The 13,039-nt window shown below is 37.0% G+C and overlaps 1 protein-coding gene across 3 annotated transcripts in view; it reads left to right on the top strand.

Moving 5' to 3' along the window:
• ALMS1 (ALMS1 centrosome and basal body associated protein) overlaps positions 1-13,039 on the top strand; it is a 210,000-nt gene that overhangs the window by 132,100 nt on the left and 64,861 nt on the right. For all 3 annotated transcript variants that reach the window (XM_073897525.1, XM_073897523.1, XM_073897524.1), the window contains exon 12: positions 1,131-1,256. In XM_073897525.1, the coding sequence (XP_073753626.1) occupies positions 1,131-1,256 (126 nt within the window). The remainder of the gene's footprint in view (positions 1-1,130; positions 1,257-13,039) is intronic.

Genomic DNA, 13,039 nt, shown 5'->3' with positions numbered 1-13,039 from the left:
TATACCAATATCATGTGCAGTGACTGTGCTAAATTCACTGTTATTCCTACTGGTTTATATTTGATGGCAATAACTACTTAAAAAGGTTCTAATCATAATTATTAGGGCAATGCAGATTTTTACCATAATGATATGCCACTACACACCCTTTAGAAAGCTAAAATTTAGTAACAACAACACAGCTAACTGTACCAAGTATTACTTTTATGTATTTTCTTAATATCGAGAATTTATACTTCTATAATGGAAACTTTATTTTTAAAAAAAAAGAAACTTTATTTTGAAGATCTGTCATGTAGAAGAGAATTTGACTTATTTTCTGTGACTCTTGGGACAGAATAAGACCATAAGACTGGTAGTAAGGGGTTAACGAGTTTGAGTTTAGTATAAGATAAAGTGGTTTTTAGTTAAAGCCATCTGTACATGGAATAGATTGCTAAAATACTCATCTAATGAGGCCTACCCTACCACCCTGTTTAAATTGCATCCTGCCCCGATTTCCCCAGTAGTCCTACCCCTCAACATTTTCTAATTGTCTTTTTTATATAACTTGTAATTTATTAAAATACTAAATAATTTATTTAATATGTTTGTTGTTTACCTCCTTCCTCTAGAAGGAGGAATATGACCAAATAGAAGTGGAGGCTATAACCTATTTTTTCTGTTTAAAATTTCCCCTCCTCTATACACTTTTTGTTTCCCTTGACTTCAGAGAGACAAAAACAAGTGTGTGTGTGTGTGTGTGTGTGTGTGTGTGTGTGTGTGTGTGTATAAATATGTATATAAATCTCCTCTATAATAATCAAATTATTACTTTGGCACAGATGTATACCTCCTCCCTCTAGAATGCTAGCTCTTCTTGAAGACAGAGATATTTTTCTGTTTTAGTCCACTGATACAGCCTAAGAATCTTTTTTTTAAGTTTATTTAGGTAATCTCTACACTCCATGTGGAGCTTGAACTCACAACCCCGAGATCAAGAGTTACATGCTCTTCTGACTGAGCCAGTGAGGCACCCTGATATATCCCAAGAATCTTGTATACTGCTTGGCACATGAAAGGCACTGAATATTTATTCAGTGAATTAATAAATATTTTCTTATTAACTGTTCTGATCTTTATCTCCTTAGCCCAACCTTCACTGTTGCCATATAAGCCTCCTGGTATTACGAGGATGTACTATGTTCCACAATTAAAACAAATTCCTTCATCTCTGGATTCCAGATCAGATACCACCATTGAGAGCTCACACTCAGGTATTATGCATAAATTATTTAGAATTTTATTTTTTGAAATTTTACTTGTGGATTGGCTGGTTAATTCTAGAATGACATATGAAAGCTCAATGATATTTAATCCTTCAGTGAAATACGGAGATTTTCATGTCTCAGTCTCTGGTTCAGAAAAGTGAGTTATTTGGTGAGATGTATTATGTATATGAAAACATTTAATAAGTATTTAATGAAGAAATTTTTATGGGTAAATTGTTTGGGTTAGTGGACTTCATTTCAGACAAAGGTTTCCAAGTTTTTTCTGTTCACAGTGCCCTTAGTATTTTGGTAATTTTTTTGTTCTCATCATTATGTAGAACACATATAAACACAAGAAGTATTTTTTCAAACAGCTGTAAGTTATTAAGACATAAATACTTATTGTTTTGATCTAACAATAAACAAAAATATTAGGTATTTCCTTTTAGTTTTGGGTTTTGAAAGAAAATATTTTACTTTGTTTATAAATAACCACAGTTACTTACTAACGCGATATGTGCAGCTGTTAGAACACTGTACAGCTTCACAAACCTTGAGATGAAATTTTACACAGCCACAGTTATTTGCTGCTTTTACCACAGAAACTGTCAAAAATCTAGTGTAAAGATACAACAGCTTGAAAGGAAGGTGGCATTATCTAATATTGAAACTTTACTTTGAACTAGTAGCTTGTGCACTGTATACTAGATACCAATTATCACTGTTGTTTCCTTAAAATCTTAAAATATCCCAACCACCCCTATGAGATCACCACAGGGGAGCTGCAGATTTAGAAAATGAATAGCACCCCCTGCAGCAATTCAATAAATATTTCCTGTGGGGATTTTAAAATAAGAATACTGAGTTGGTGTGGTGTGGGGTTTTGATTGATGGAATAACATTTAGAGTGGTTCATGGGAGATGACTCGGTTCAGTTTAGATATAAATTTTTTTTCATGATTTGTCAGTAGACATCTTTATATGTGTAGAAATTACACACAAATGAGAAATTTTCCCTAGTCTTAGGCAGATTTTTTTGGGTTAACTTTAAGAGGACCAAGCAAGTATCTAATGGTAACTAAGTTAAAGTGCCTGGTACAGCTGCTTCTAATTCTCCACTATGATGCTACTGAAAAAAAGAACCATAAAAATGCTCATATTACCAAATGATAGGATTAATTAGTAAGCCTATAACCAGGAACTAGAAGAAATTTCCACTGCACGCAAGGCTATGATTTTAAAAACACACTTAATGGAGATTTATTCCTGGGTTGCAAGGGTGGTTCAGTATTTACAGATGAATCAATGCAATACATCACATTAATAAAAGAAAAGAACCATGTGATTATTTTCAATAGATGCGGAGGAAGCATTTGATAAAGTACAAAATCGATTCATGATAAAAACCCTCAACAGAGTAGGTTTAGAGGGAACATACCTCAACATAATAAAGGCCATATGTGAAAAACCCACAGCTGATATCATCCCAAGTGGGGAAAAACTGAGAGCTTTTCCTCTAGGGGCAGGAACAAGACAGGGATGTCCACTCTCACCGCTTTAATTCAACGTAGTACTGGAAGTCCTAGCCTCAGGAATCAGACAACTCAAAGAAATAAAAAGCATCCAAATCAGCAAGGAAGAAGTAGAACTTTCACTATTTGCAGATGACATGATGCTATATATAGAAAACCCAAAAGAGTCCACCAAAAAACTCCTAGAAGTGATAAATTCAATAAAGTCACAGGGTAATAAAATCAACATACAGAAATTGTTGCATTTCTGTATACCAGTAATGAAGCAGAAGGAAGAGAAATTAAGGAATCAGTCTCATTTACAGTAGGCACCAAAAACAGTAAGATAACTAGGAATCAACCTAACCAAAGAGTTGAAAGACCTGTACTCCAAAATTGATGACACAAAGAAATGGAAAGACATTCCATGCTCATGGATTGGAAGGACAAATACTGTTAAAATGTCTATACTACCCAAAGCAAACTACACATTTAGTGAAATCCCTGTCAAAATATCAGCAGCATTTTTCACTGAGCTAGCACAAACAATCCTAAAATTTGTATGGAACCACAAAAGACCCCAGATAGCCAAAACACAACCTTGAAAAAGAAAAACAAAGCTGGAGACATCACAATTCCGGACTTCAAGTTATATTACAAAGCTATAGTAGTCAAAACGTATGGTATTGGCACAAAAATAGCCACATAGACCAATGGAACAGAATAGAAAACCCAGAAATGAAGCCTCAATTACATGGTCAGTTAATCTTCGACAAAGCAGGAAAGAATATCCAATGGAAGAAAGACAGTCTCTTCAATAAATGGTGTTGGGAAAACTGGACAGCAGCATGCAAAAGAATGAAACTGGAACACCTTACACCATATACAAAAATAAATTCAAAATAGATTAAGACCTAAATGTGAGACATGAAACCATAAAAATCCTAGAACGGAACATAGGCAGTAATTTTTTTGACATCAGCTGTACCACCTTCTTTCTAGATATGTCTCCTGAGGCAAGGGAAACAAAATAAAAAATAAACTATTGGGACTCTATCAAAATAAAAAGCTTCTGCACAGGGAAGGAAACAATCACCAAAACTAAAAGGCAACCTATGGAATGGAAAAAGATATTTGCAGATGACATATCTTCATAAATATATATATATATAAAGAACTTATAAAACTCAACACCCCAAAAATAAATAATCCTATTAAAAATGGGCAGAAGACACGAATGGACATTTGTCCAAAGAGGATATGCAGATGACCAACAGACACATGGAAAGATGCTTAACATCACTGATCATCAGGGAAATGCAAATCAAAACCACAATGAGAGATCACCTCACACCTGTCAGAATAGCTAAATTCAACAACAAGAAACAATAGGTGTTGATGAGAATGTAGAGAAAGGGGAACCCTTTTGCACTTTTGGTGGGAATGCAAACTGGTGCAGCTACTCTGGAAAGCTCTATGGAGGTTCATCAAAAAGTTAAAAATAGTACTGTCCTATGATCCAGCAATCACACTAGTGGGTATTTACTCAAAGAATACAAAAATACTAACTTAAATGGATATATGCACCCTGCTATTTATAGCAGCATTATCTGTAATAGCCAAATTAGGGAAACAGCCCAAGTGTCCATTGATTGATAAATGAATGAATAAAGAAGACGTAGTACAGGGCGCCTGGGTGGCTCAGTTGAGTAAGCATCTGCCTTTGGCTCAGGTCATGATCTCGGGTTCCTGGGTGAAGCCCCGTTTTGGGCACCCTGCTCAGTGGGGAGTCTGCTTCTCCCTCTGCCCCTATCTCTGCTCGTGCTCTCTCTTTCAAATAAATAAATAAAATCTTTTAAAAAGTGTATATATACAACAGAACATTACTTAGCCATAAAAAAAGAATGATATCTTGCCATTTGCAACAACATGGTTGGAGCTAGAGAGTATTATGCTAAGCAAATTAAGTTAGAGAAAGACAAATACCATATGATCTCACTCATGTGGAATTTAAGAGACAGAACAAATGAGCAAAGGGATTAAAGGGGGGACAAACCAAGAAACAGACTCTTAACTAAAGAGAACAAACTGATGGTTACCAGAGGGGAGGTGGGTGGGGGGATGGGTTAGATAGGTGATGGAGATTAAGGAGGGCACTTGTGATGAGCACTGGTGAGGTATGGAAGTGTTGAATCGCTATATTGTATACCTGAAAGTAATACTACACTGCATATGAACTGGAATTTAAATAAAAACACACTTAATGGGAAAAAAAGACACAATCATTTAATGGCTACCAGAAAGGAAACTTTGATCACTCTTCCACTTTCAACCCCCAGTTCAGAAGACAGAAAGAATGCCTGTAGCAGTAAAAATCTGATCAGATGTCTCAATAGTTTTTGAGGCCTCTATTGTCCTACTATGTTTATGTCCCTAACTCATCTAGTTGGAGACATTAATTTTGAGAAAAATTGGACAGTGGTGGAAAGAGAAAATAATTCAGGGATGGTACATTGTATCCTGAGAAATAGTGTCCCTGTAAATAAAGTACTGAATATATCAGTAAGACAGAAGGAGATCCAATAACTACACACACACACACACACACACACACACACTTCAGATTGTAGTTTTCATGTTCTCTGTCTATTCTGAGAGTGGGGGAGTTGACCATAGTAAGATCCTTTCTTAAACCAGTAGAGCTACTCTAGATGAAAACCTAGGAATTGTTCTAATAGCTGTTAATTAATATATCGTGCATCTATAGATATGAGAAGGATCCAATTAACGTTTGGGGCCAAGGGTAAGTCATATACCATTAGTAGCAAATATTTGGGCCAAATAGATTTTTCCTCAACTGAGAATGCATAAACATTTAAATTAATGAAATCCCTAAAATATAAACAAGGCAAAAGTAACAGCCCCCCAAAGAAAGAGATCAATGTTAGAAATTTATGTATTATGCCCAGTAACATTAAGTAGAACAAGACTCTATATTAGATAGTAAGTTCTGAGACATGTCTTTTTTTTTTTTTTTGGTAAGTCATTTTATACCTCATACCAGTATTCATTTTAGACATTCAAGTATTTATACATTGATAATCACTGTATAGAAGCGAAAAGCCAGAGGGAGAGAACTGGCTGGATCGTTTAAAGGAAGTGGGGCATTACAGCAGAGAAAATGGTGGAGTAAAGACCTAAGATTTTGCCCCTTGGTAAAGGCAACAAAAATTGGCAAAACTTCAGAAAATTTTTCCAAAATTCTGGAAATTAACCAAAGGCTTACAGCAGCCCAATGAACACTTATTCAAGAGAAATGACTGTATCTTGGTAAGAACAGTAAGCTTTGTGGCATTTAACATCCCCTAGTCCCATCCTCACACTCAGCTCAGTAATAACCTTGAAAAATATCAGCCTGCTTTCCCAGGACTGGAGGGAGTAGAACAGAGCCACACCTGTTTCAAAACTTCATTCCCAAAGAATTATCAGTACTTGATCTGTCTGGTGGTTCCCTGGAAGATGCCATTCAAAAGACCTGTCTTTGTTTAATCTCATTCAGAGCTATCCAGTGTTAAAAGCCTGTGTGTGGGTGTGCATGTGTGTGGGTGTGCATGGGGTGTTTGTCAAGAACATTTACAGGCAAATGTTTTAGTGTTATAATGCCTGAGGTGATAGACAACAACTGAAGCAAACAATAGACTAACCCAAAGCTTAAAGGTAAAAACCAAGGATGAGATGTCCATAGATGTTTTGAAAAGCTTTGACAGGGGTGCCTGGGTGGCTCAGTTGGTTAAGCATCTGCCTTTGGCTCAGATCATGATCTCAGGGTCCTGGGATCAAGCCCTGCATTGGGTTCCCTGCTTGGCAGGGAGCGTGCTTCTCTCTCTCCCTCTGCTGCTCCCCCTGCTTGTGCTTTCTCACCTGCTCTCTCTCTCTCTCTCTGTCAAATAAAATCTTTAAAAAAAGAAAAGAAAAGCTTTGACATATTCCTGGGACTCTAGAAGACTGTTTACATGGATAGGCCTACGTGTATTCTCAGGGAAGACCTGAAAAGACCCTACCCTTTATCTCTGGCTGTGCTTGAGTCTCTCTCTAAGAAGAAAAAGAAGGCTAAGGCAGAGTTGACAACTGCCTGGCTCAAAGTTGAAGGCATGCCGTGATATGCACGAAAAACCCATTTGCAAATCTTCCTGATTTACTGGTTCTAGGTGTTTAAGGAAATCTTTGTTTAGGCATTAACTGACCACTAAACTAGTTGAGTAGAAACTTGAATAGTTTTACAGAATTCATTCAGAGAAGTTACTTTAAAAAATAACATAAAGCAACAACAGCAAACTTTGGGGAGTGGATGGAATCTGATTTCTGATATTACCATATTTTATTATTTAAGATGTTAAGTTTCAAAAAAAAATTACAAGCTATGAAATTAAAAACCAAAAAATAGGATTCATAGGCAAGAAAATAACAGTTTAGGAATTGTCTCTAGGAAATTCCAGATGTTAGACTTACTAAACAAAGACTTAATTAGCTATTTAAAATATGTTCAAAGAACTAAATGAAACCATATCTAAAGAGCTAAAGAGGGGCACCTGGGTGGCTTAGTTGGTTAAGCATCTGACTCTTGATTTTGACTCAAGTCATGTTCTCAGGGTCGTGAGATTGAGCCCCACATTGGGCTCTGCACTGGGCGTGGACCCTGCTTAAGATTCTTTCTCTTACTCTCCTTCTGCCCCCCCGCTCCTGCTCATGTGCTTGCTCACTCGCTCACGCTTTCAAAAAATAAATAAATAAAAATAAAGAACTAAAGTATGAGAACGGTGTCTTAACCAAATAGATAATATCAATTAAAAGTTGCAAATTACAAAAAGAGATCCAAAGAGAAATTCTGGAGTTGAAAACACAATAAATAGAATTTAAAATTCACTAGGAAAGCTCAGTATCAGATTTGAACAGGCAGAAGAAAGGATCAGTGAACGTGAAGATAGGCCAATTGAGATTATTCAGTTTGAGAAACAACAAAAAAAAAAAATGAAGAAGGAGCAGAATCTCAGAATCCTGTGGGACACCATCAAGAGTACTATTTTACATAGAATGGGAGTTCAGAAGGAGAGACGATGAGACTGAAAGAATGTTTGGAGAAATAATGACAAAAACTGCCCAAATTTTATAGCTACTATTAATCTATACATCTGATAAGCTGAAGGAAACCCAAACAGGATAAACTTAAAGAGATCCACAATTAGACACATCATAATTAAACTGTTAAAAGACAAAGATAAAGAGAATGTTGAAACCAGCAGGAGTACAAGGGATCTTCAATAAGATCAATAGCTGATTTCTCATCAGAAAACCTTGGAGGACAGAAGGCATTGCAATGACGTATTCAAAGAGCTGAAAGAAAAACTATCAACCAACAACTCTCTATCTAGCGGAACTACCCTTCAAAAAATTAAGGAGAAATTAAGACATTCTCAGATAAACTGAGTTTATTGGTAACAAACTGACCTATAGGAAATACTAAGGGGATTCTTCAGTGGACACTACCAGTAATTTGAATCCATATTAAAAATAAAGAGCACTGGGGGCGCCTGGGTGGCTCAGTCATTAAACGTCTGCCTTCGGTTCAGGTCATGATCCCAGGGTCCTGGGATCGAGCCCCACATCAGGCTCCCTGCTCCGCGGGAAGCCTGCTTCTCCCTCTCTCACTCCCCCCCTGCTTGTGTTCCCTCTCTCACTGTGTCTCTCTCTGTCAAATAAATAAACAAAATCTTTAAAAAGTAAAAAAAAAAAATAACACTGGTAAAGATAACTACACAGGTAAATAATAAAAGACAGTATAAATAAATGTATTTTTGCTTATAATCCCATTTTCTTTCATACGACTTTAAAGACAAATACATAAAACAATAGTAATAAATCTCTGTTGTACAAAAATGTATAGCGATATTACTTATGAAAATAATAGCATAAAGAAGGGAGGAGACAGAGCTATACAAGAGAAAAGTTTTTGTATACTGTTGAAATCGGTATTAATCCAAAAAGATTGTTAATTTATACTAAAATGTGAGTGGTAATTCCTGAACAACCACTAAGAATATAACTAAAAAATTTATAATAAAAGACTCACCATAGGAATTAAAATGCTATACTAGTAAATATCTATTTAGCATGGAAGAAGACTCCACACCAGGCACCCCAGACATGCCCCGCACTGGGAAAATAAATCCCCAGAACATTTAGCTTTGAAGACCAGAGGGCCTTAACTTCTCGAGTTTTGACAATCACTGGGGCTTAACACCGTGAACTTTAAAAACAAGCAGGTTCTGCTTTGGGATAGCCAGAGGGCAATAGGAAACTGAGTCCCCACTTTTAAAGGGACAGCACAACAGCCCTTCTGAGATAAAATATAGAAGCACTAGTTTGGAAAATGCCTAGAGGATATGGGAAGATCTATTTACTAATCTCAGGTGTGCTGTAGGAGCAAGGATGTTTAGATTTCTCCAAGAACAAAAGAGCTAGTGCCATTTCTCTTCCCCATCTGCAATCCTAGATACATGCACATTTGCTGGAAGAAGCACAAACACTCTCCACCTAGTTTTGTTAATAGGATGCCCCACTCCCATGTTGTACCCCCATGGATCTGCCCCATCCAAACTGCTCTCAGCAGAAGTTCTCCAAAAGGTTCCAGGTCTTCTCCCACAAGCATACCAACACATACCTGACTTTGCTAACAGTGTGTCCTGCCCCCACATTCTCCTGCGGATTTGCTCCATCTGACCCACCTTTGGCAAGAGTCCGTCCAAAGTGGCACCAGACAGAAGTATGGCATTGTGCAAGTAGCCCCAACAGTGACCAGGACCACTTCAAGGTGACTCCTGCCCTGGGTAGAAACGAAGATAAATACACACACCAGTTCAACTGGGCTGGGAGCAAACATCTGGTCTGACTGCAGGTCTTGCCCACCAACAAAAGCCTCTCAGGGGACAACACAAGGAGAGCACCCTGCAGTTCAGTGCAACTGCAGCTCTAACAAACATCTGGTCTTACCCAACTCAACCACGAGGCAGCCCCAAACTGGCCTGTAACAACATAGAAACTAAACCTGCCCACTACAACGAAAGAGACCCATTGCAGCTGACCAGACTGAAGGCAAACATGGCTTAACCACAATAGCAGGACCCATGATACATGTAGGAGACACCCCTGAAGCGCCACTTTCTGGTGAACAGGGAACATTGCATTGCATGGCACTACAGGACCTCTTCTTCATAAGGCCACTCACTACTTTCAAGAGCAGAAGATGTAGCTGGCTCTTCTAACACAGAGAAACAGAGTTAGAAAAAGTGAGATAGAGGAATATGTCCCAAATGAAAGAACAGGACAAAATCACAGCAAGGGAGCTAAACAAAATGGAGATAAGCAATATGCCTGATAGAAAATATAAAGTAATGGTAATAAAGATATTCACTGGACTTGAGAACAAGAGTGGCAAAATATAAAAAAGAATCAGTCATTGATGAACTCAAAAATACACTAGAGAGAATAAATAGTAACCTAGAGAACACAGAAGAATGGATCAGTGAGCAATGGAAGACAGAGTAATAGAAAGCAATCAAGCTGAACAGAAGATAGAAAAAATAATTATAATGAGAATAGGTTAGGGGAACTTAATGATGCTGTTAAGCATGACGTTCACATTATAAGGTCTCAGAAAGAAAAGAAAGGGAGCAGAAAATTTATTCAAAGAAATAATAGCTGAAAACTTCTCAAACCTGGGGAAGAAAACAGAAATCCAGATCCTAAATGGAAGAAATATGTATTTATTGGGAGAAATTATATAATTCAAGGATTTATGGACCCAAGTGTATAGTTAAGCAATATGGCAACAAAGAGATTTTCACAAATATACAGGAGCTTGAAATCATACTCTACCTTCATACTTTCTTTTTTTTAAATTGTTTTAATTTTTAATTCCAGTTTAGTTAACATACAGTGTTAATATTAGTTTCAGGTGTACAACATAGTGATTCAACAATTTTATACATCATTCCTCAGTGCTTATCATAATAAGTATACTCTTAATCCCCTTCATTTATTTCTCCCATCCCCCGACCCACTTCCCCTCTTATATGCTTTATTTTAAATGAGTACCCTCAGTTAAAGTTATTTTTTTCAACAAGAACATTTTTTGCTTGAAGCATACTTCAGAATACATGGTTCTAAAAGATATATATAAAATGTTCCATCCAAGAAAAATAGAATACACATTTTCTTCCAAGTACACACAAAAGAATTCCCTGGTTAAATCACTTGAAAAGAAATATAACAAATATTACAGATTTAAGAAGACTGAAATATACCAAGTATATTTTCCAACTGTGATGATATAAAACTAAAGATAGCGGGGCACCTGGGTGGCTCAGTTGTTAAGCTTCTGCCTTCGGCTCAGGTCTTAATCCCAGGGTCCTGGGATCAAGCCCCACATCGGGCTCCCTGCTTGGTGGGAAGCCTGCTTCTCCCCCTTCCATTCCCCCTGCTTGTGTTCCCTCTCTCGCTGTGTCTCTGTCAAATAAATAAACAAAATCATTAAAAAACAAAAAAGCCCTAAAGATCAACAATAAAACAAAGCTGGAAAATCTACAATATAAATATGAAATATTGAATATGTAAATATTAACACACTATTGCCCCAGCAATGGGCCAAACAAAAAATCAAATGGCAAATCAAAATTTGTCTCAAAACAAAAGAAAAAGAAAACACAATATTCCAAAACCTATGGGATGCAGCAAAAGCAGATGTTAAGAGTGAAATTTATGCCATAAATGCTTGAAATATTAAGGGAAAAAGTTCAAATTAACAACATCACACCCCAGGGAACTAGAAAAAGAAGAAATGTAGCTGCAATTTAGTAGAGGAAGGAAACAACAAAGAAAAAATCAGAGATAAGTAAAATAGAGACCAGAATAAACAACATAGATTGAAAGTAATGACCAGATTTTCATAAACAAACAAACAAAATTAGCAGTGCTTTAACTACATCAACTAAGGAAAAAAAAAGACTCAAAAACCAAAATGAGAAATGGAAGGGAAAATAAAACAATAGATAACCACAGAAATATAGTGTGAAAGCAGATTATAAACAATTATATACTAACAAATCGGATAACTTAGAAAAATACAACCAGATAACTCCTAAAAATGCAGAAATTACCAAGATTGCATCATGAATCTTGAATCCAAGAAGTTTCGAGGAAATCTGCTTAGACCAATAACAAGAATGTAAGTTACATTAGGAATCAAAAATCTCCCAGCACAGGGGCGCCTGGGTGGCTTAGTCGTTACGCATCTGCCTTCGGCTCAGGTCATGGTCCCAGGGTCCTGGGATCAAGCCCCGCATCGGGCTCCCTGCTCAGCGGGAGGCCTGCTTCTCCCTCTCCCACTCCCCCTGCTTGTGTTCCCTCTCTCGCTGTGTCTCTCTCTGTCAAATAAATAAAATCTTAAAAAAAAAAAATCTCCCAGCACAGAAAAGCCCAAGACCCCGTGGTTAATTGGTGAATTCTACCAAACATTTAAAAAAATAAATAATGACAATCTTTATCAAAATCTTAAAATAATGGAGGAGAGGGAACACATTCAGAATCATTCCATGAGGCCAGTACTACCCTGATACCAAAGCAGGATAAAAACAATATAAGAACAAAAGTCTAGTTTGTCCAACATAAGTTTTGCTGCTCCAACTTTCTTTTGACATCCGTTTGTGTGGTAAAGATTTCTCCACCCCCTCACTTTCATTCAGCAGGTGTCTTTAGGTCTAAAATGAGTCTCTTTGTAGGCAAGCTTCATACTTTCTTGAAAAATTAATTTGAAGACTCATCCAGCTGAAGAGGTGGCTCTAAATGAAGAGTTCTGGGGCGCCTGGGTGGCTCAGTTGGTTAAGCGTCTGCCTTCAGCTCAGGTCATGATCCCAGGATCCTGGGATCGAGCCCTGCATCGGGCTCCTTACTCAGCAGAGAGCCTGTTTCTCCCTCTCTGCCTACTTGTGCTCTCTATCTCTCCGTCAAATAAATAACTAAAATCTTTAAAAATAAATAAATAAATAAATGAAGAGTTCCAGAAAGAATAATGAAGCAGTGGTGAACTTTGAAGTCAGTTTAACATAACACTGGTCTAAATACAAATTTTAGTTACAAGATGAATAGAAAATGTCAGAAGTTAATTTCGGGATGAAAAGCATGAAAACAAAAACCAATTTAATTATATTCTTTGTGTTTAATAGA

This window comes from Callorhinus ursinus, unplaced genomic scaffold, assembly GCF_003265705.2.
Source record: "Callorhinus ursinus isolate GAN/ISIS: 27379988/994484 unplaced genomic scaffold, GSC_fseal_2.0 scaffold10, whole genome shotgun sequence".
NCBI lineage: Eukaryota > Metazoa > Chordata > Mammalia > Carnivora > Otariidae > Callorhinus > Callorhinus ursinus.
Note: the sequence above shows the minus strand (reverse complement) of the source record. Positions and strands in the feature narration are given on the sequence as shown.